At 44.9% G+C, this 23,833-nt stretch overlaps 1 protein-coding gene across 1 annotated transcript in view; it reads right to left on the bottom strand.

Annotated features, from left to right (window-relative positions):
* LOC142559394 (cell adhesion molecule DSCAML1-like) overlaps positions 1 to 9,847 on the bottom strand; it is a 71,371-nt gene extending 61,524 nt beyond the window's left edge. The window contains exons 1-2 of the mRNA XM_075670996.1: positions 9,291 to 9,847; positions 3,865 to 4,164 (exon numbers count right to left, since the gene is read on the bottom strand). Of these exons, the coding sequence (XP_075527111.1) occupies positions 3,865 to 4,164; positions 9,291 to 9,408 (418 nt within the window). The 5' untranslated portion in view covers positions 9,409 to 9,847. The remainder of the gene's footprint in view (positions 1 to 3,864; positions 4,165 to 9,290) is intronic.
* Positions 9,848 to 23,833: the final 13,986 nt, after the last annotated feature.

The following is a 23,833-nucleotide window of genomic DNA, read 5'->3' as shown; positions in this document are numbered from 1 at the left end:
TTCATTAAAGAAGTCTTGCCACCATGAGATTTATACAAATCTTCTGGATCAGTCGGGAATATTATCAGCAGCAGGGCGTCCGGACTCAGTGCAGGTTTCGGTCATAGAGGGGCTGCTACAAAGATGCGGGTCAGACCGCACAACTTGGGACGCGGCATATCAACGGACGGAACACACATGGAAGGTAGCGGCAGTGCCCTATCTGCATAGAATGGCGCACAGTCCTAAGAAAATGTCTAGCCGGGTGGACACAAAACTGGTCTTTTCAGCGCCAGAAAAACTCGCTAAAATATGTCAGTCAACAGACCCGTACCGTAAGCCAGCTGTCGGATGCTCTGCGAATCATCGTAAAGCACCAGTGGGTTGCGTAGAAGCTATTGTTTATGAGCTTGCGCTGTCCTGTGGGAAAAATACATCCGACAAACAGGAAGGTGTCTTAATGACCGGTTACGAGAACATAGCCTAAACGTGAGCAATACGGTCATCTGCGAACTCACTGTGCGAAAAGCCCGTATACTTAGATTGAGGTGCGCGTTAAGGGACCCCAGGTGGTCCAAGTGGTTCCGGAGTCCACCGCTACGGCGCGCCTCATAATCAGATCATGGTTTTGGCACGTAAAGCCCCATAAATTAATTTTAACTCGGAGCCCCCCCCAAGTACAACGATGTACGTGGAAAAATCCTCAAAATACATAGAGTGATGAAACCTCGTAGGACACAATGCAGAGTGCTGCGCTCTTCCCCTCACAAGTACACACGCCCTGCTTTTATTATCGCTGGCACGAATTCATGGCAGCGCCTCGAGCCAGACCATAAATACACATTTTAAGCTCTCTTCGCCTAGTTTTTCGTGTTTCTCGTGGTCACCTGGCTGTTGGGTCGGTCGCTATCCCGCCTGACATATTTGTGGATATATATGCAAAGGTTGTGTGATAATATCCGCGCAGTGGTGTAGTGGCGTATCCGTGTAGTGTAGTGGCGTACTACTAATACCAATCCACAAAATACTAATCCTTAAAAACGGAAACGGTAAGGAATTGAAAAATTATAGGCCCATTAGCTTACTTCCACTCTTATATAAAATATTCACCAAGATAATCTCCAATAGGATAAGGGCAACACTGGACTTGAATCAACCAAGAAAACAGACAGGTTTCAGAAAGGGATACCGTATAATGACTCAGATCGATGTCATCAATCAGGTAATCGAGAAATCCGCAGAATACAATTAGTCACTGTATATGGCGTTTATAGATTACGAAAAGGCATTTGATTCAGTAGAGATACCAGCAGTCATAGAGGCATTACCTAATCAAAGATTACAGGCCGCTTATGTAAATATCTTGGAAAATATTTACAGAGATTTCACAGCTACCTTAATTTTACACAACAAATGTAGGCAGATACCTATAAAGAAAGGGGTCAGACAAGGAGACACAATCTCTCCAAAGCTATTCACTGAGTGCTTGGTAAACGTATTCAAGCTATTAAACTGGGAAGGCTTAGGAGTTAGGATCCATGACGAATATCTCAGTAACCTACGGTTTGCAGATCCCATTGTTCTGTTCAGTAGACAACAAATGATTGTGGACCTTAACAGAGATAGTGTAAGAAAGGGGTTGAAAATTAATATGCAGAAGACAAACATAAAGATAATAGCCGGGCAAGGGAACAATGGTTTTGGATCGCCAGTCAGTCGCTAGAGTCTGTGAAGGAGTATGTTTACCAAATAATCACAGGGAACCTTGACCATGAGAAGGAAATTCGCAGAAGAATAAAAATGAGTTGGAGAGCATACGACAGGCGTTGCAAGCTCCTGACTGGAAGATTACCATTATTATTGAAAAGGGAGGTGTAATATCAGTGCATTTTACCAGTTATGACATATGGGGCAGAAACTTCGAGTCTGACAAGACACAGAAAAAGAGTGGTTTAGATCAGAGAGCAAACGGGTATAGCCGATCTTCTCATTGACATTAAGAGAAAAAAATGGAGCTGGACAGGTCATGTAATGCGCAGGTTATATAACCGGTGGACGATTGGGGTTACAGAATGGGCGCCAAGGGAAGCGCAGTCGAGGACGGCAGAAGCCTAGGTGGGTCGATGAAATTAGGAAATTCGCGGGCGCTAGTTGGAATCGGTTGGCGCAGGACAGGGGTAATTGGAGATCGCAGGGAGAGGCCTTCGGCCTGCAGTGGACATAAAATAGACTTGTGATGATGATTATGATTATGATGATGATGATGATGATTATAGTTTCTATTAAGACGAAGTGCGCCCACCTCGGTTCTGCGCAACAAGAAACTTGCCCGCCCATAGGAGTCTGTAAAGCACACCCATCTCTTGACGCAACGGTCAATAATAATTAACGCACTCTTTCATTTTGCTATATTCTTTGATACAGCCGCTTAACATACGCCAGTGGGTGTGTACCCGTCCTCGGCCAATGATCCCGCATCGGCATGACCCGCTACGGCTCCGACATAAAATTCATCAGATCAATCCAAACCGAGCCAGCCATTGTAGAGCATGAAATAGGCATCACCAATAAACAAAGCTTCATTTCACATAGGAGGAGCAGATTTTAATGAAGAGAAAGGAGGAGAGTTCGGACTGGAGAGCGTGTCTGTAGCCTGCTACTCCTCACTGGGAAGAGGGAAAGTGGGAGATACAGGGAAAGGCAGGTGGCAGGTGATTATGTTGTGGTGCAATGAGCTACAATATATCCGTTGTCCAATACGCGGATGCGCTCTGTAGGCATAATACACGCAGGAATAATCTTGTCCACACAAGACGTTATTGCGCAAACACATTTCGCACTGTCTGCACGTCTCACAGGTTCTGGAGGCAATCGTCTAAGCCAGTCTCGCGTACAAAGTTCAAGAGTGACTTTATGGTGCGTTGCTACGCGCCGAAAATCTTCTCTACCAGAAAGGGCCAGATTCCAAGAAGTCAACGCTAGACCTAAGTGTTCTTCACTCTGCCGCATATTGAGGGCACACGCAAAGTACGTGAGCTATTGTCTCGGGAGTGTGACAGACGCTATAGTCAGGGGCCCGTTCTCGTCCAATCTGGTGAAGGTATCGGTGAGTGTACGCCACACCGAGATATAATCGATAGATGAGTGTTTCCTGCCCTGTCCACAATCGAAGTATAAGTCGGAATTGAAAACCAGCGTCAAGTTTGTGGAGGCGCTCTTACCCATGTTCGGGGTTGTCCCATTGTCACGTCATAGAAGTTTTGATGAAGTTATCTAGCAAGGCCTTGATGTCCATACCGGGAAAAATTACGTTTTATAATCTTCTCGTCAGTGTGAGGCTTTCTTGCCTCCGCGTCAGCCTGTTCATTTCCATCTATTCCCTAATGGCTAGGATTGTCGGCTCATAGGCGTCTCTAAAGCACACCATGCAATATCTTAATAAAATGGTGAATAATATTTAACGCAATCTTTAATTTTGCTGTATTTTCTTTGATACAGGCGCTTACATCGATCTGTACATTTTTTTTCATCCTAAATCAAAGGTGCACTCGCTGGTCCATTAACCGAAAAAGCGTATCGTGGATGGCACATCTTAGTAGTGCCCGTGTTCGGCTTGACACCAAGCTTTTACAAACAAGACCACTCAGATAATTCTGTCTGGGCGGTTCCACTCTCGCGAAAAAAAAAAAAAGGAATGCAGCCGGCGACACTTGCCCAACAAAATGTGATGCGTGCTTTCACGCATTCGGGCTACCTCACCGCTTCTTGCCATTATAAGCAGCTGGCGGGTCGTGCTGCCAACACCCTCACGATATTTCGAGAGATTTTACGTATCTAGAGCCCACGTTACGTCCACGTTACGCTGCGTAATATTGCCCGTCTCACCTGCATCCTTAGTGTGAAAAGTGGTGTCCAGTAGTGGCACTGTTGTGGCGCTGATGGCGACCACAGTGACTCTGTACACAGTGTACGGGCGCAGTTTCCTCAGCGTCACGCTGCTCAGTCCGGGCCGAGTAGTCACCGCAATCTCTTCGGTTTCCTCGATCGCGCAGTTCTTTAGAAGGCTGGCCATGGGCTTGTAAAGGACCCGATGCAGGATGGCGTCCCTGCTCGACGTTGTCGGTTGACTCCAGCTGACGACTGCTTCGCGGTCACCAGGCACAACACCGCTTGCCGTGGGCCTCGCTGCGCCCCGTACGCCGAGGGTAAAAAAAACAAGAGTCGTCCCTTTACCATCCGATAGGTGGGTGACTTGTTCAAGGAAACACGGAAACTCAAAGCTCGGATGTCGTCGCCATGATACGTGCATGCCTATTCAGTATCACGCTATTTTTTTCTTTATGACTCAATATTATTTTATTTGTTTTTAGCGCCTTACTAATACGTTGTGCACACGCATTAGTACTACGTGCCGACTGCCCAGCCTCTCACACACGCAATGTTGCTTATGCGGGCATGATATGTAACTGACTCAAACGGATGTAATGAAGATTATTATTATTATTATTATTATTATTATTATTATTATTATTATTATTATTATTATTATTATTATTATTATTATTATTATTATTATTATTATGCCAACTAGACGGCTTTTTCCCAACTTAGCTTAACATGTCACAGAAGTGTTCACTACGCAGTGCACCAATTGCAAAGATGTGCGCATGCGCAAGAGAGGTGTTCTCGAACCAGTTGTGAATATCTGCAGGTTACACCGTATTTAAGAAACGAACTGAGTAGTAATATATTGATGATAACACGCTTAACTTTTTTTTGCCTTGAGAAATATAAGGCGACTGACCAATGGCGAAGAGCGCGCATTCCAAGCGCAAGCGACTAAGCTCAGGTCAACCGGCCGATAGAGAAGCGGCCAAGTACTGCTGACAGCGATAGCCTTGCTTGCAAACCCGATTTTGTACTTCGACCACTGGATGCAAGAGGGCCGCACTGTGTTTCAAGTAGTCTATTCTGAAATATCTTAGAGGCTCACCACTTTGGTCGAGACACTATTATAAAATCTTAGCCTTCGCTCGTCCTTCGCTCGAGGGTTGAATTAATGTTCCCTCACTGCCTCTGGTTTACTTCATGACCTAACTTTTTGTGACCGTAAGCACAAAACTGCATTTCGGAACGCCAAGCCCAGTACCAGTACACCTCTTACTACTTCGTAGTTCGTATACTCTCATAATGCTCTCTGCTTCGTTACAACTGCATTTGTCTTACGGATTGCTTTAGGTTCAATTCTGTGCGTTTTCACAAACATTATTCGTTTATTTATTCACACTCTCAGGTGTTTTATTCGCTTACAGTAGATAACTGGCAATCCTGTGACGAGACTAACTCATCTGTATTGATGCTAATAACCGTGACGTCTGATTTTTTAAGTCAAACGTTTTTTGCAATTATTTGCGAAGAAAGTGACTGTAGCGTTCTATGTCGATGCTCACGCAACTAGAATGAACACAGACATGACAAGTCGCTTGTGCTTGTAGCCTCCTTTAGTACCGCTATAGGTGCGCTCGATAAGGGCTATGTTCTCTGAGGGACATGTTCACTGCACGAAATATACGCCTTAAATAGCCTCTTTCCTATAATTAAGCGCAGAAGCGTTCGGCTATTCGCTCACATTGACAATCGTCATTGCATGGTGGTCGGTGCGCAATTTGTATGCTTCTTCGTAAGGCTGTACCAGCACCTATGAATATTGACTCAGTTGTTCTATAGAAAGCGAATTCCTAGAATCAGTAGGTAATATGGCTAAAGTTTTTAGAAAATCGCTTCACAAGACAGAAGTAATTAAACTTCATCTGGCCTCAAAGTCTGGATAAGAGGTAATAATGGAAGAGTCGAGCACGTTGAACAACCGCTGAACTCCTAAGCTTAAGGTTCAGGTGGCCCAACAAGGGTTATGTTAAAAATCTCGTTTAATCTCACTCTGCGGAGACCTGCTTAATATGGTCAACTACTTCGGTATGTACGGTGCTGCTGCTACAAATTGGAGGCTTGCTAAAATGATATACCTCCTTGAAAAAAAAAATGCAAGCACAGGGACCGCACATGGATAATCTACGGCCCATTACTAACTTCTAACGCTATGAAATAATAGAAAGCTGTTACTAAAATACAAACATCTGATAACTTATAGTACATTGCTGTACGAATTTCAGATTGAGTTCTGACGCTGATACTCGATATTCTGCGCGGGCATCGCTTTCGAAGGATGCGTTAAGCTTGGTCGACAGTGGCGACAGTATGTGACTTGGGTGACCCTCGATTGTTGCTAAAATATACAACATCCTAGGGCATGTCCTTCTAAATATATCAACGTTCAAAAACTGTATTGCCTCCAACATAGGTTTTTGACGCCAAAAATGATATTGACAGGAGTGCATTGTTTATCTTCTTCCGGTGACCATTTTCGCTCGGCGCAAGACGCAACTTCATGTACACGAACTTTCTCGAAAGTTGTCTCCGATCCTGTGGCGAAAGAACCTTGTCTACTCAGGTTTCGTGAGCGACGCGAATAGTAGTATGCGCATTTGTGGAACGCACGCGTGCACCGGCGACAATTCTGGAATGTCGGGTGAGTCACGTGCAAGCAGCCGACGCACTTGACCCGCTTACCAGTTCGGCCCAGTGGAAAGTCGCTGACGTTGTCGGCCGTGGCGTGTTATTCATTATCGCGACAGCGCCGAACTATTATAAGCCAGAAATAGTTCCCCAGAGCACGGAGCTTTCTGCTCTTTTAAAGCGAATAACTCCCTCTGGCTCCCTGGCTCCAGTTATCGGCGCGGGCTCTCTCGCGGCGACCGAGTCGAGGAGAGCGTTGGTGACCGAACGACGACAACCGGCTCGTTGAGACGGACGTGCTGTCAGCGCGAGATGTTTGCAGCCTCCCAAGGTTTACAGACGCTGTGGATGATCGCGCCGATGTGCCCGGCGTGACGGTTGCGGGCCGCGTTAATCGCCGAGGCTCGCTGCACGTCTCTTGTCGAGATGCGCCCGGATGTACTTGAGGCGTCTTTCTTGCCAGTATTTCGTATTTCCGAAGACCTGGTAAATACAACTTATCACGGCGCTGCGCAATGCCTTATCTTTCACTTTGGCCATGGAAAACGTTCGCACGGAGAAAGAAAAAAAATTATTCGCAGTAGCTTGTTACGTTTTCTCGCAGTACACTGCATGCGGCCAAGACTATAAAACCGCTTTCCTTATGTGCAGCTACTAAAGCAACTTCATTTTTTTTTTGCTGAAGCCACGGGGGTTCTCTGGGAATTACCGTGCACAAAGAACCACATTCGAGCTTGGTTCTGAAGACCAGCAAACCAGCGTACTTCAATTTACATTCGCGCCAAGTTTCTTATTTTGAGTTCCAGCAATGGTTCTCTGAAATTCAGAAGTTAGGCCGAATGGGTAACGTTGCATAAATATCATTTGTAAGTTATGCACTTATGTCTATGCTTTATGGCGTACAACTTATGGTGGATGCTGTGAAATGTGTCCAGAACCGTGCCGCTCATTTTGTTGTATCCAATTACTCGCGTGATGCCAGTGTAGTCTATAAACTCAGTGATTGCTCCTCTCGAATCGCGCCGCATGTGCACCCGTTTGTGTTTTTGTTTCGGAATATTGATTTCGCTAACAACGCCGTCCTTGAAGATCAGCTTCTTCTGCCTCCCACCCGCGTTTCTTCTCGCAGTGACTACGAATCCATGCCATACCGAGCTTCTTCCGGTTCATTTGTGCCAGGCACACAGCAACGAATGGAACGCGTCTCCCTCCTTCTGTTGCTGCAATTAGAGATGCTACCGCCATCGAGAAAGCCACATTTGAGATTTGCGTATATAAAAATATCCACTCCTCTATGTAAAGCCGTTGGGCCTTGAGAATGTTGAAGTAAATAAATGAAAATTAATAAGCCAATGGTCTGATATATTACTGATGAATGCATTACACAGTAAGCATGAGCATGATGAACAGAGAATAAGTCTTTGTTTTTTTTTCACGAGATCATTGGTTAACAGCAACTCCAGTGAAAGAAAACAAAAGAAACTTCGAAATAAAATCCGTCTTCTGCAAATAATCTTTCTGCGTGAACCTTCAACAACTCCAGGGTATCAAAATTAATTCGGAGTCCCGCGCAACGGCCGGGCCTCATAATATTATCCGTGTTTTCGCACATAAAATCTCAGAGCTTTTTGAAATAATTTGTGTCCGGCTTATATCTTAACATGTAACCAAAGATTAACCATGCATGCTTTGTTTAGGCTCAAGTGCTAACTGGCTGAACCAAGCACAGCCAGCCGGGTACGAACCAGGTTTGAAATCACTTGGGACAGGATCGCATGGGCAACATATGGCATTCTCAGGCTCTGGCCGGCTGTGGGGCAGGATAAGGGGCCTGTTTGGTGCTTTAGCTTAAAGCACTGACAGCCACCTTTCATATAACGCCGCCCGTGAAAAAATCTCCAGGCAATGTGTTTCAACATTTCATAGTGAGATGTTTGGAGAACCAGTGCTTTGATTACCAGTAAATTTGCCGTGTACTTTCGAAATAAATGTGCCAGGCATGTCCTCGTAAGAAGAGGGTCACTCGCTTGAGTATGTTGCCTCACCACGTAAACCGTTATTAGGGCAGTACTCCCCTAATTAACACTTTGCATCGAAATTTCATTTCGCACATGTACGGCTCCTGTAGTGGTTAGATGCAGAAAAGCGCTGACTTAACCTCTTTGTTGCTGCGTCTTTTGGAGCAACATTGCGCTCCCCAAACAGTTCTGCGCCAAATCGATAAGCTTTTCCCTACGCTCTCGCTGTACGCTTTTGAGCTCGTTTGGTAGTGATTACAACACGCCGTTGTCACACTGTTGCCCTGGCATCATACTGCTGAGCGAGAGGTTGCTGGTTAGATTCCCTAGGCGGGGGTTTCCATCTTTTTAGATAAGTTTTAAAAAACGCGATGAAACCTTTTAATATGACGTTGATGGTAAGTTTCGGCATACTAAATCCCGTAATTTATTCTTCTACTACAATCTGAAAAACTTACGCGCCCATTAAGGGTTATCACGTTGCCAAAAAATAATCTCCGTCTATATGGCCCGCAGTTTTCCTCTTTCGCGCCGGGCGCCAGGTAGTTTCCCGTCAGGATCGACATGCCACGATCATACCGCGTGCCGTTCGGGACATCAAAAGTAATAAGAACGCAGCGTGAAAGAAATTGCAAGTAACGTAATAACGGTTGTTGTGCGCGAACAGGTAGGCCTTAAAAACATGTGCACATTATTGATCGCGCATGATATTCAACTCACCTGTAATGCATGCGGTGAATAACAGAGCGACGATGCACTTGGTAACATCAAAACACATTGGAACCGGCTGTCCGCAGACCTGAGACAGGCCCGTGGTTAGAGCTCCCAGGGGACGCATCTGTGTCGATGGCTGCGTCTGCCGCGGCGCCTCCGTTGCGTGTGCCCTGTACACAGCCTTGACTTTAACGTCCAAGGCTTTGTGGAACACCAGCAGCCACGCTGATGAGCGATCACATCGGAGGTCTGTTTGAGCGGAGCTGTTCGTTGAAACTCTACAACGGCAGTTAAACGGATGGTCACAGTTTCGCGTGCAGGAGCGCCAAGTGGACGTAAGGAGAGTAACGAAACACGGGGTTCCTTCTTACTGCGCTCCCTGTGCCGGATGAGTGTCGCGAACGAAGGCCTTCTTCTCCACGACCGGCGTTTTAGGCGTCGCCGTCAACTGTACAGAATGACGTCATTTGCCAGTGAAGAAACGCCAGCAAAACCATGGCGTAATCAGACAAACGATTCCCTTCGTCTTGCGCGGAAACTTCCTCGTTGGATGAACAACAGTTCCTTGGTGGATGCCAGCCGCCCGAATGATTTCACCAGCCTTCAACGGAAGTTTCTCACTCCCGCTCCCATTATCAGATCCGCCATTCTGGCTCCGATGATCGCCCCCAGGCGCGTGATTGTGTATAGCAGTGAAGTATCTAACACTGGGAGGGACGCGCCGCAAGGAATTGATGAGAGATTGAATAATGTCACTTAGTACGGGGAAATGAAACTTCAATAAACTTCCATTCCAACTAGCCCATTTTTTGCTGCTGATCAATTCAATAAGTGTCATATACTACCGAAATAAATACTCAGAATTGAGTGTCCTCTATGACTATCGGTCAGCTCAACTTTTTTATAATATAATGACAGTTCATCATGTGTATTCATATTGCTTAGTTTCATTCTATGAGGACCGAATAAAATGAAACAGTTTTGGCTAAATTAGCTCAGATCAAGAGAGCAGCTACGACATGCAAAACTAGCAAAACTGATGCATGGCATATTCCATGTCGTAATACGAACTATGAATCGCGAATGATCGAACCAACGCTCCCGGAACAATTAATCTATTGGGCAGCAAGTCAGATATTTCTACGAACCACTACCTGAAAAAAAATAATGCGTCCCTTTTTTTGATACGCAATGTGAATATGTAAATTTGGCTGTTACCGTGCCTAATTGAGCTCTCTGTGTATTATTCATGCTTGTTTAATTTATGTTACGCACGAGAAATGTGCTTTATGTCATTTTATATGTTTCTAAGAAAAATGTATTTCCATTCGGTGAGGTGAGCTGGTCAAGCTTGTTCTATAGGGATTTTCTTCATCAATATTACGATGCAAAGAAGTTATTATTATTATTATTATTATTATTATTATTATTATTATTAGCAATTTTTGTACAGGATACTTGGAGTGTGGAACAGGTAGCTGCTAATTTTTCTAGTGCGGAATCTTTGGCACTGAACATTTCAAACGAACTTAGTCATATTTCAATCTTGGCAGTATATAGACCACCCTCAAGTAAGCTGTCCTTGTTTCTCAATGAGCTGGAGGCACATTTACAAGGAACAAAGTTAGTTCCTAAGATATGCCTAGTAGGCGATTTCAATATAGACATTCTTAATCCCATTGCAGCCTCGGTATGCCATTACATAGATATCATTGCAAAACATGGCCTTGAAAGTATTATTGATATTTCAACTAGGGAAGAATTGCTTCTTAATAATTTAGCAAAGTCTTGTATTGATCACTTCAACATCCGCACGGAGTCTGCTTCAGTTCATGGTGCAGTGTTACAGCAGAAAGTTATTCAAAAGACTAGCGCAAAATAGCAGGGACAAAGACAGCGCAGGGATTAGAGCTCGTCCTGTCGTCTACTCTGTCTTTGTCCCTGCTATTTGCGCTAGTCTTTTGAATAATGATGACACACCAACTAGCCCAGCTTTCTGCCTTGATAATAGAAAGTTGCCGACCATTACTTCATAGCTTGTCAGTTACGCTTTCCTTCTCGGTCGTTATCATGTTCTAGCCCCAACACTTGCCACGCTGTTACCGATACGGCTACTTTTGATAAACTGGTCGCCTTTTTCGACTGGCCTGGCCTGCTTGAACATACCGACAGGCTCGAGCTATATAATGCATTTTCACGTTCGATGGACATTATATATAAATCCAGTGAAAGGACAATTTACGTTCGCCAACGCCGCCCGAGCCAGCCCTGGTTGAACAGCGTGATATTATCCGCTATCAAAGAAAAAAAAAACCTGCTTTGGCAACGGTGCAGACGTTCGCCTAGTGATTGCATTCTGCGTACACAATTTAAAACTTCTCGAAATAAAGTAAATGCCCTTATTCGTGCAGCCAAGCGTTCGTACAACAGAAACCGCTTTTATGAATCTCGTAGAAATCCTAAGAAAACGTGGTCTCTGATAAACCAGGTGAGAGGACTACTTTCAAATTCGGCTAAAGATATTCAGAATCATTTTGATTCGCGTTTATCAACAGTCGTAGACAATTTTAACCAATTTTTCTCTCAGTTTTATGGGGTGTCTAAGCAATCATGCTACACTGGTAGCACTGATACTTCTGTAATTGAATCCGCTTTCCTACCCAATATGACGGAAGAAGAGCTTTACTCGTTATTGGGCAGCTTTGGCAGGCATCAATCACTAGGTATCGATAAAATTCGCATGTTTGATCTATACAGGAACTTCGGCGTTCTGAACAATGTCTTGCTAGAAATCCAAAATGGGATAATTACAAGCGGAAGTATTCCTACCCGGTTAAAAACGGCCGTAGTTCGACCACTTCTAAAAGGTGGTGATGGTAAGTGTGTGCACAATTATCACCCCATTTTTATCCTCCCTAGTATAGCAAAAGTTCCAGAAAAACATATATTTTTAGTAATGAACAGCTTTATTAACAAAGCGGGGGGTTCTCCGACTGTCAATACGGTTTTATTGAAAAAAGGGGCACTCAGGCTTTATTAGAAGAATTGCGTGACCATTTATTTTCTTCACTTGAAAAAATATTGTATGTTGCGCACTTTCTTTAGATGTGGCAAAAGCCTTTGACACGGTTTGCCATTCGATTATGCTAGAGAAACTCTACAACTTAGGTTTTCGAGGACCTTTCTTCCGATTGCTACGCAATTTCCTTACAGATCGCCCCCAGATTGTTTCCATTTCAGACATTTGCAGTTCCCGTGTTTTTCTGAAGGCCGGTGTGCCACAAGGTTCCATACTGTCACCCTTACTTTTTAATAATTACGTTAAGAGGAAGCTTTAGCTCGGGTGCTCCTATCTAAATACATGTAAAAAGAGAATTCGTTTTTCTCGGCAACCACTGCACCAATTTTGACGAGCTTTGTTGCATTTAAAAGAAAAACTTAAAGTCTAGTGACTGTTCGTCTCGAATTTTTGAGTTAGGGCGTCAATCTTTTATTAAAAACTGGCGAAAATCCGAAATTTCCAAAAAACAACACTGCCAAGTTTACAACTCCGTAACGCCTAAAGAAAAAACGATAATACAATTCTGTGAAATGCATCTAATAGTACATCCAAAGCGGACAAAATTTATATATTACACATGAATCTCAAAAAATTTAGTAACATGGAAATACAGCTTTTCCAGAACCCTTGTAAACAACGTAACAAATTCACGTAAGATGTAAAATGACATATCGAATTTGTCCGCTTTCAATGATCTAATGGATGCCGTTCACAGAACCGCGATATCTGTTTTTGATACAGAGCTATCAATTTTAAAAATTGTGCTTCTATTTTTTTCAAACGGTCAGATATTTGAAAATCGTTTTAAGAAAATTCAAGCCCTAAATAGAAATTCCGCTTCCAACAGTCACTAGAATTCAACTTTCTCTTTCAAATGCAACAAATTTCATTAAAATCGGTCTAGGGGTTATCTCATAAAAACGTTTTTGCGTTTTACATGTATTTGAATAGGCCGCGTCGGAGTTGGGCCCGAGCTAAAGCTTCCTCGAGGAAGCTTTAAAAAAAAAAAGAAATGGGCAATGTGCTGTCTGCAAGTTATTTCAATATGCAGACGATACTGCAATATTAGCCACGCATGTGAATTTTCCAGACGCATTCTCAATCCTTCAAAATGACGTCGGGAAATTAATGGATTATTTTGGTGCAAATGTAATTGATATCAATCATTCTAAATCAAAGTTGGTTTGCTTCCATAGCCCACTCAAGCGTGTTTCACTTTCTTCTTCCCTTTATCTGCACAGCTCTCGATGTATTATTTGTTCCTGCCCTCCAATAAATTTTTCGGACTCTGTGAAGTATTTGGGCGTATGGTGTGATTCTAGCGTTATTTTTTCTACTCACTTATCCTACATATGTGCCAAACTTCGTAAAATCATCTGTTGACTGTACGGCATCAAAGTTTTTTTACCCTTGTCTGTTAGGAAACTTTTGGTCCACTCGTTAGCCTACAGTGTGCTCAGATATGGGATTACAACATTTGTACATTGTTCTAGTACCTGGTATCAATGTGTAAATAGGTTGCTAAAGTGTATGTTAAAAAGGGTTACTTATGACGTATACAGACCACAAGAGATGAACCTTTTTCAGATGCTAAAAATGCCGAACATGCGCTCGCTGTTTGTTCAAACAGTGGTACTGAAACACTTCTGGACGGATACCTTTAAAATCCCCACTGTGCCTTGCCGTCCTTTGCGGCGTGCACCTGCTTTTTCAATTCCTCACACACGTACCAGATTTGGCAGATATACTCGGGCCTTTTATGTTCCCGATATATTCAATGCCCTTCCTTCTGAAATTTCTTGCTGTAAGTCTGTACGCGATATTCGCAAAAATTTGAGGGCATTGTACACGGAATGATTATAGGCGTCATATTTTTATTTTTCCTGCCATTGTTGAAACACGTCTTCACTCTCTGGTCGTTTCTTCGCTTTTTTTGTTTTCTTAGTTTTTTTCCGTGATTCTCTATTTTTTTTTTGCCTTTTACTTTATCACTCACTACCTTAGTTTTCAATGTCTTTTTATTTTTATTTCTTGCAAAAGAAAGAAAAGTCAGTTTCTGGCTGAGTCCTGTTACTGACTGCCGGGTTTCGCGTGACAAGCCACTGTGATGGCTTAGGTGGACCCGATTTCTGCACTTATACTCGCAGATTTGCTAATAAATTATTATTATTATTATTATTATTATTATTATTATTATTATTATTATTATTATTATTATTATTATTATTATTATTATTATTATTATTATTATTATTATTATTATTATTATTATTATTATAGGATTTATATGCTGCCTGCCTTGGAACTGGGAACAGTAAGGGAATTATGTCGGGGGTTAAGAGGAAGCTTTAGCTCGGGCCCAACTCCGACGCGGCCTATTCAAATACATGTAAAACGCAAAAACGTTTTTATGAGATAACCCCTAGACCGATTTTAATGAAATTTGTTGCATTTGAAAGAGAAAGTTGAATTCTAGTGACTGTTGGAAGCGGAATTTCTATTTAGGGCTTGAATTTTCTTAAAACGATTTTCAAATATTTGACCGTTTGAAAAAAACAGAAGCACAATTTTTAAAATTGATAGCTATGTATCAAAAACAGATATCGCGGTTCTGTGAACGGCATCCATTAGATCATTGAAAGCGGACAAATTCAATATGTCATTTTACATCTTACGTGAATTCGTTACGTTGTTTACAAGGGTTCTGAAAAAGCTGTATTTCCATGTTACTAAATTTTTTGAGATTCATGTGTAATATATCAATTTTGTCCGCTTTGGATGTACTATTAGATGCATTTCACAGAATTGTATTATCGTTTTTCCTTTAGGCGTTACGGAGTTGTAAACTTGGCAGTTTTGTTTTTTGGAAATTTCGGATTTTCGCCAGTTTTTAATAAAAGATTGACGCCCTAACTCAAAAATTCGAGACCAACAGTCAGTAGACTTTAAGTTTTTCTTTTAAATGCAACAAAGCTCGTCAAAATTGGTGCAGTGGTTGCCGAGAAAAAGGAATTCTCTTTTTACATGTATTTAGATAGGAGCACCCGAGCTAAAGCTTTCTCTTAAGAGCGCCCCACGACCGAAAGCCATTTTTGTGTCTAGGCTCTCTCTCCTGAAACCTCGCCTGCTGGTCTGACTGCGCACCGCTGAAGCGTCGCAGCAGCGCCTGCAAACAGCTCTAGGCGCAAGCGTGAGTCTTCTTTCGCCTCGTTCCACGTCCGCGCCGATGGAGGGACATCTCTGCGCCTGCAGGACCCCTCCATGGGGCCAAAAAAAGACTGGTCATTTGGGTCATTTGAAAGGCCCCTCCGCGACAGTCTTCTCCAGGCAAGCGAGTTAGAAAGCCTTACCAATGATGATCACGTATAGAAACCTTGATGTTTACCATCAAAACGTTAGTGGTCTGAGGACGAAAGCTAATGATTTTCGTTGAAATTTCTTTTTCAGCTGTCCTTTTATTTGTCTTGACTGAGACGTGGATTTCTCCCCGTATATCGTCATCAGATTATTTTCCACCTAACCATAACGTCTACCGCAGTGACCGTGACAGTTAGGGTGCTAAGAACACAGAAGGAGGAGTCGCTGTTCTTAGTACGCTTGCATGAATGGGGCACGCGAACTTGGAAAACGAGCCCGAATCTGCATGGGTAGATAGATCCTGCGGCGAGGGAAAGCACATATTATTCGAGGAATTTTTCATATCAGTCTCGACGAGTCCATCTTTATTCGACGAGTGCCTACAATCAGTTGAGAATATCACGCCTTCCAACCCTAAGCATAACTTTACTGTACTTGGAGATTTTAACGTACAGAAAATAGAATAGGACAATTTGTCGATATCTCACCTAAACAACTAGATCACACATTAAAGTATCCACGCTCCTCGAATTGTTTCTTTATTTTTAACAACCTTTTACAGTTAAACCGCGTGCCGAACTCGCATTGTAAGATATTTGAGTTATATTTGTCGAAGATGGAAAGTGTCCGCGTCTCCCACGATGGCAGAAAACTGTTTAGAGCAGACAAGTACCACCCTTGTCTTTCACTTGTGACAACAATCAAACGAGGCTTCGAAGAAAATGCCCCACCTGAGTCGGACTTTCCGCAGTATAATTTCGACGCTGGCGATTACTTCAGTTATTATCACCGTCTTTCTAAGGCAGACTGGGCCCCTATATTAAAGCCAGATAATGCAAATTATCAAATTAAACAGTTAGCCGGCATTTTGCAGGAGGGAACGCGTATGTACGTTCCTCTAAAACGAAGTCACGCTTCGGGCTAGCGATATGGGTTTTAGACTGAGCTTCGGAAACCCATTAAATGCAAAGAGCATTTGTGCATGGCAAAGAGCCATGCACAAAAAGAGCGAAGAGCGGATCTGAAGATGGAAAGCTTAATTCAAGGCGTACCGGTACGTGTCTCATTAAGAAATTGTACGAGCGTGAACACGATAACTACACTAACTCAGTCGAAAATGATCTTGATAAAAAACCTAGAGACCTAGAGATTTCCAGAAATATGTGCAACTGAGGTCGATATCAAGTAAAACAGGTGCTATCTCTCGGTTAAGCAATCCAGAAACTATCCAAGGCGCCTCAGGTGCATCTGCACACATTACGTCAGTTCTCAGCAGGGGTGGTGGCTCCACTTGGTCTGACCTTCCGCCGCGCTGTGCCGATGCGCCAAGCATTGCGTCCATTAGTGAATAATTTATCGCCAAAAGCATTCGCACTGCAAGATCATAGCGGTCGCGTGGCCCTGAGGGTACGTCCGCACTAGCGACAAAAACGGGCTCGACGCACCGTGCGCGGCGAGCGACGCTGGTCCACCAAGCTCTTGCTGTTATACTCACTAATGTCCTACCTAGGTTAAAAAGAAAAAAAGAAAACACGATGAATTCCCAAACCCAAAATTTCTGACCCCCTATTGTGAACTTTGTTTTTGTACGTTTCCGTTTTTTTTTGTCGTTTCCCTACTTTTCTTTCGCCAATCTTCCAATCGCCTCTTACTAATCTCTATTGCGGACATGTTTACTTTTCCCCTGCTCTCGCTGAACCCAAGGGTTTCAAAGAGGCCATTTGTGCCTGAATCAACCGCTGGGCTGGTATCTTCACATTCATCGTTTCCCTAGCTTTACCGCAGCTCTAACCATATGCTTCTTCTTACTTCTTTTATCTCGCTTAATAGGGGCATGTTATAAGGTGTTATGTGTTATGAGGGGTGCAGCGGTGACGTAGAGATAGAGTATCCGCCCCGCGTGCAAGACGACCATGGTTCAAATCCCGGTGCCGCGCAAATTTCCGCTGGATAAAAAAAAAAACACGTGTTGATAAAATTGCATAAACAGGCCTGGACTGCGGCCTGATCGCGGTAACGCACTCCCTCACCAAAGCTGGATTGGCCACCCTGGTGCAGTACTTGGCCACAACCTCCTATATGTATACAACAATCAAACCCCGGCCGTCAGTCGCCAGCAGTTGCGAAGCAACTGACCACGGCGGCGGTCAGACTTGTGACGCAGAAGGGGGTGCCATACCTGGGTCCGAACAGGCCCCCATTGGAATCTGAACCTGGCAACTTTTAACGCTAGAACGTTATCTAGTGAAGCGAGTCTAGCAGTGCTATTGGAGGAATTAGAGGGCAGTAAATGGGATATAATAGGGCTCAGTGAAGTTAGGAGGCCGAAAGAAGCCTATACAGTGCTAAAAAGCGGGCACGTCCTGTGCTACCGGGGCTTAGCGGAGAGAAGAGAATTAGGAGTCGGATTCCTGATTAATAAGAATATAGCTGGTAACATACAGGAATTCTATAGCATTAGCGAGAGGGTGGCAGGTCTTGTTGTGAAACTTAATAAGAGGTACAAATGGAAGGTCGTACAGGTCTGCGCCCCTACATCCACTCATGATGACCAGGAAGTCGAAAGCTTCTATGAAGACGTGGAGTCAGCGATGGGTAAAGTAAAAACAATATACACTACACTGATGGCCGACTTCAGTGCTAGGGTAGGCAAGAAGCAGGCTGGATACAAGTCAGCGGGGGAATATGGCATGGGCTCTTTGAATAGAAGGGGAGAGTTATTAGTAGAGCTTGCACAACAGAATTATATGCGGATAATGAATACCTTCTTCCGCAAACTGGACGTGGAGGAGCCAGAATGGCGAGACTAGAAATGAAATAGACTTTATTCTCGGCGATATCTCGGGAATCATACAAAATGTGGACGTCCTCGGAAAGGTGCGCTGCAGTAACCATAGGATGGTAAGGGCTCGAATTAGCCTAGACTTGAGGAGCAAACGGAAGAAACTGGTACATAAGAAGCCGCTCAATGAGTTAGCGGTAAGAGTGAAACTATAGGAATTCCAGATCAAGCTACAGAAGAGGTACTCGGCTTTAACTCAGGAAGGGGACCTTAATGTTGAAGCAATGAACGACAATCTTATGGGCATCATTAAGGAATGTGCAATAGAAGTCGGTGGTAACTCCGTTAGACAGGATACCAGTAAGCTATCGCAGGGGACGAAAGATCTGATCAAGAAACGCCAATGTATGAAAGCATCTAACCCTGCAGCTAGAATAGAACTGGCAGAACTTTCGAAGTTAATCAACAAGTGTAAGACTGCTGACATAAGGAAGTATAACATGGACAGAATTGAACATGCTCTCAGGAACGGAGGAAGCCTAAAAGCACTGGAGAAGAAACTAGGAATTGGCAAGAATCAGATGTATGCGTTAAGAGACCAAAGCCGGCAATATCATTACTAAGATGGATGAGATAGTTCAAGTTGCTGAGGAGTTCTATAGAGATTTATACAGTACCAGTGGCACCCACGACGGTAATGGAAGAGAGAATAGTCTAGAGGAATTCGAAATCCCACAGGTAACGCCGGAAGATGTAAAGAAAGCCTTGGGAGCTATGCAACGGGGGAAGGCAGCTGGGGAGGATCAGGTAACAGCAGATTTGTTGAAGGATGGTGGGCGGATTGTTCTAGGGAAACTGGCCACCCTGTATACGCCATGCCTCATGACGTCGATCGTACCGGAATCTTGGAAGAACGCTAACATAATCCTAATCCATAGGAAAAGGGACGCCAAAGACTTGAAAAATTATAGACCGATCAGCTTACTTTTAGTTGCCTACAAACTATTTACTAAGGTAATCGCAAATATAATCAGGAACACCTTAGACTTCTGTCAACCAAAGAACCAGGCAGGATTCCGTAAAGGCTGCTCAACAAGAGACCATATTCACACTATCAATCAGGTGATAGAGAAATGGGCGGAATATAACCAACTTTTATATATAGCTTTCATTGATTACGATAAAGCGTTTGATTCAGTCGAAACCTCAGCAGTCATGGAGGCATTACGGAATCAGCGTGTAGATGAGCCGTATGTAAAAATACTGAAATATATCTATAGCGGCTCCACAGCCACCATAGTCCTCCATAAAGAAAGCAACAAAATCCCAACAGAGAAAGACGTCAGGCAGAGAGATACGATCTCTCCAATGCGGTTCACAGCGTCTTTACAGGAGGTATTCAGAGACCTGGATTGGGAAGAATTGGGGATAAAAGTTAATGGAGAATACCTTAGTAACTTACGATTCGCTGATGATATTGCCTTGCTTAGTAACTCAGGGGACCAATTGCTGTCCATGCTCTCTGACCTGGAGAGGCAAAGCAGAAGAGTGGGTCTAAAAATTAATCTGCAGAATGCTAAAGTAATGTTTAACAGTCTCGGAAGAGAACAGCAATTCACAATAGGTAGCGAGGCACTGGAAATGGTAAGGGAATACATCTACTTAGGGCAGGTAGTGACCGCGGATCCGGATCATAAGACGGAAATAATCAGAAGAATAAGAATGGGCTGAGGTGCGTTTGGCAGGCATTCTCAGATCATGAACAGCAGGTTGCCATTATCCCTAAAGAGAAAGGTGTATAACAGCTGTGTCTTACCAGTACTCACCTGCGGAGCAGAAACCTGGAGGCTTACGAAAAGGATTCTACTTAAATTGAGGACGACGCAACGAGCTATGGAAAGAAGAATGATGGGTGTAACGTTAAGGGATAAGAAAAGAGCAGAGTGGGTGAGGGAACAAACGCGAGTTAATGACATCTTAGTTGAAATCAAGAAAAAGAAATGGGCATGGGCAGGACATGTAACGAGAAGGGAAGATAAGCGATGGTCATTAAGGGTTACGGACTGGATTCCAAGGGAAGGGAAGCGTAGCAGGGGGCGGCACAAAGTTAGGTGGGTGGATGAGATTAGAAAGTTTGCAGGGACGACATGGCCACAATTAGAGCATCATCGGGGTTGTTGGAGAAGTATGGGAGAGGCCTTTGCCCTGCAGTGGGCGTAACCAGGCTGATGATATATATATATATATATATATATATATATATATATATATATATATATATATATATATATATATATATATATATATATATATATATATATATATGCAGTGAAAACTCGTTAATTCGCACTTCAATAGTTCGCATTCATGGATAATTCAAACTGTACGATTTGGTCCGGCCAAGCTCCACAGAAGTCTATGTATAAGAAAGTCCGTTAATTCGAACGCGAGAAGGTTTCCCCACGGATAATTCGAACTACGGTCGCCTGGCACACGGCCAGAGAAACGCGCCTACTGCCTACACACAAGGCTGCATTGCCGCCAGAACGGAGAGAACGGCCAGTGGAGGCAAAATCGAAAAAAATCTAACCGGCGCGGGGTCAGCCAGAAGGCAGCGGCGGCTGCCGCCTCTCCGTTCTACGTAACCTCCGAGACGTCTTGCCCGTTGCGAATCTCGGAGGCTTTGCAAATCTTGTGCAGCTGCTAATGTTGTGCGGAGATGGCACGGCAAGCACCAAAACACAGCGAATCAAGTACGTTGCAGCTGCGCTTGCAATCAACAACCAACGAATCAGGGCCTTGGCCACCTTCATATGTTCAGCGTCTTTGTCTCGGCAGTCGTCATCTGTTGTGCACCTCTGTTTTCAGCTTAGGAGGTATCGGCCGTCGCGATTCATTGTGATGGTGTTAAGCCTCAGCTAACGTTCGTTTCGGTGGACATCGGTGGTGTGGCACAGTCGGACCCAGAGCTTCGACTTGAAGATGGCGTATGCCCGCGGCACACGCCATTACTTTCTGACACGCCAAATATCTGACATGCCCTACTGCTCCCAAATCGCAGTGTACTGCTGCTCTCCTTCATTTTCGTTAGTTCGAACTTTCCTTAATTCGAATTGAAGCGGCTTCCCCTTGCGGTTCGAATTAACGAGCTTTTACTCTGAGCACTGAGCAGCGCAACGTCGACGGGCGGGGCAGTCACAGCTTCCAAGCACGAGAGCCGTTGCTGAGCAGGAGCGCTCGATCCACTAGCGTTTAGAGCCAGTAGCGCTGAACCCACTAGCGTCTCTCTTCGCTACAATCACCCCCCGGGAGCGAGAAGGGAGCCGTCCGGCGACCTAAAAGCTCGTCACGATGAGCGGGTCGTAGTAACGCTTTAAACGGTCGACATGGACAATGTCTCGTCCACGGCGGCGCATGTCTGAAGATGGCTCAGCTGGTTCTATGACATAGTTCACAGGAGATGCGTGTTCGAGAACACGATAAGGGCCTTCGTACTTAGGGACCAGTTTTAATGAGAGGCCAGGGGCAGATAAAGGAACTGAGAGCCACACGAGCGCTCCCGGATCGAAGGTGACCGTGGCAGTGGCGTCACCGCGAGTGCTCCTCTGGCGCTCTTGATCATCGGAAGTAAAGGCCCGTACGAGGTCGCGGCACTCTTCTGAATGTCTGACCGTGGCAGAAATAGGCACGCACTCGGATGCATCCGGCCGGTACGGAAGAATGGTGTCGATGGTGTGCGAAGGGTGTCGACCATACAGCAAGAAATAGGGTGAAAATCCAGTGGTGCTCTGCGTAGCGGTATTATACGCGTAGGTGACGAATGGCAGAACGGCGTCCCAGTTCGTGTGGTCGTAGGCAACGCACATTGAAAGCATGTCGCCGAGCGTACGGTTGAAGCGTTCTGTGAGGCCATTCGTTTAAGGGTGGTACGCCGTAGTCGTACGATGAACAACGTGGCACTCTTTGAGAAGCGCTTCAACTACTTCCGACAGGAAGACGCGTCCGCGATCGCTGAGCAATTCTTTAGGTGGACCATGCCGCAGGATGAATCGGCGAAGCAGGAATGATGCACCATCGCGCGCTGTAGCTGCTGGGAGAGCGGCGGTTTCAGCGTATCGTGTAAAGTGATCTACTGCCACAATGGCCCAGCGGTTACCAGCCGACGTCAGGAAAAGTGGCCCATACAAATCGATGCCAACGCGCCCGAACGGCCGGGTAGGGCCGGGTAGAGGCTGCAGACGAGCTGGCGAGTGGTGGGGTGAAGGTTTTCGGTGCTGGCAGTCGGGGCATGAGCGAATGAACTTTTGAATGTAGTTGTACATTCTTCGCCAGTAGTAGCGTCGTCGGATGCGCTGGTAGGCTTTGAAAAGTCCCGAGTGAGCACACTGTGGATCAGAGTGGAACGATGCACAGATTTCAGAACGCAGTTTTCGAGGTACAACTAATAACCAGTGGCGGCCGTCATAGGTGTAATTGCGTCGGTGAAGCAGGTCTTCGCGAATGGAGAAATGGCGAGCTTGACGGCGCAATGCACGAGTGGTTGGCTGCGATGACGGATCAGCAAGGCAGTCTATGATGGAGGCAATCCAGGGGTCCTTGCGCTGCTCAGAAGCGATGTTCCCAATGTCGACGGAAGAAACGTCAAGCTGGGATATTGCGCAGCAGGCATTGTCGTCTGGCAAGGGAGAACATGAGAGGGCGTCAGCATCAGCATGCTGGCGTCCGTTGCGGTACAGTACGGGGATATTGTAATCCTGTAAGCGAAGCGCCCAGCGGGCGAGACGGCCTGAGGGATCCTTCAATGACGACGGCCAGCATAGTGCATGGTGGTCCGTGACGACATCAAATTGTAGACCATACAAATAGGGCCGGAACTTGGTAAGCGCCCAGATGATCACCAGGCATTCTTTTTCCGTGACGGTGTAATTGGTCTCGGCTTTAGTAAGCATACGGCTTGCATATGCCACAACATATTCAGGAAACCCTTCTTTGCGCTGCGCTAGGACAGCGCCGAGGCCAACACCGCTGGCATCTGTGTGTAGCCCAATAGGTGCCGTTGGGTCGTAGTGGCGCAAAATGGGAGGAGACGTCAGCAAACGACGGAGCTTAGTGAACGCCTCGTCGCACTCGGACGACCACGAATGGAGAGGTCCGTTGCTGCCAAGGAGCTTCGTCAGGGGCGATATGACGGCGGCGAAATTGCGAATGAAGCGCCTGAAGTAGGAACACAAACCTACAAAGCTGCGCAGTTCTTTGACGGACGTCGGTTTAGAAAATTCAGCTACGGCACGAAGTTTGTCTGGATCGGGGCGGATTCGATCCTTCGAGACGACGTAACCTAGTATCGTG

The sequence above is a fragment of the Dermacentor variabilis genome, chromosome 10 (assembly GCF_050947875.1).
Source record: "Dermacentor variabilis isolate Ectoservices chromosome 10, ASM5094787v1, whole genome shotgun sequence".
Taxonomy (NCBI): Eukaryota; Metazoa; Arthropoda; class Arachnida; order Ixodida; family Ixodidae; genus Dermacentor; species Dermacentor variabilis.
The sequence above is the reverse complement of the archived record's forward strand: the minus strand, read 5'-3'. Positions and strand labels throughout refer to the sequence as shown.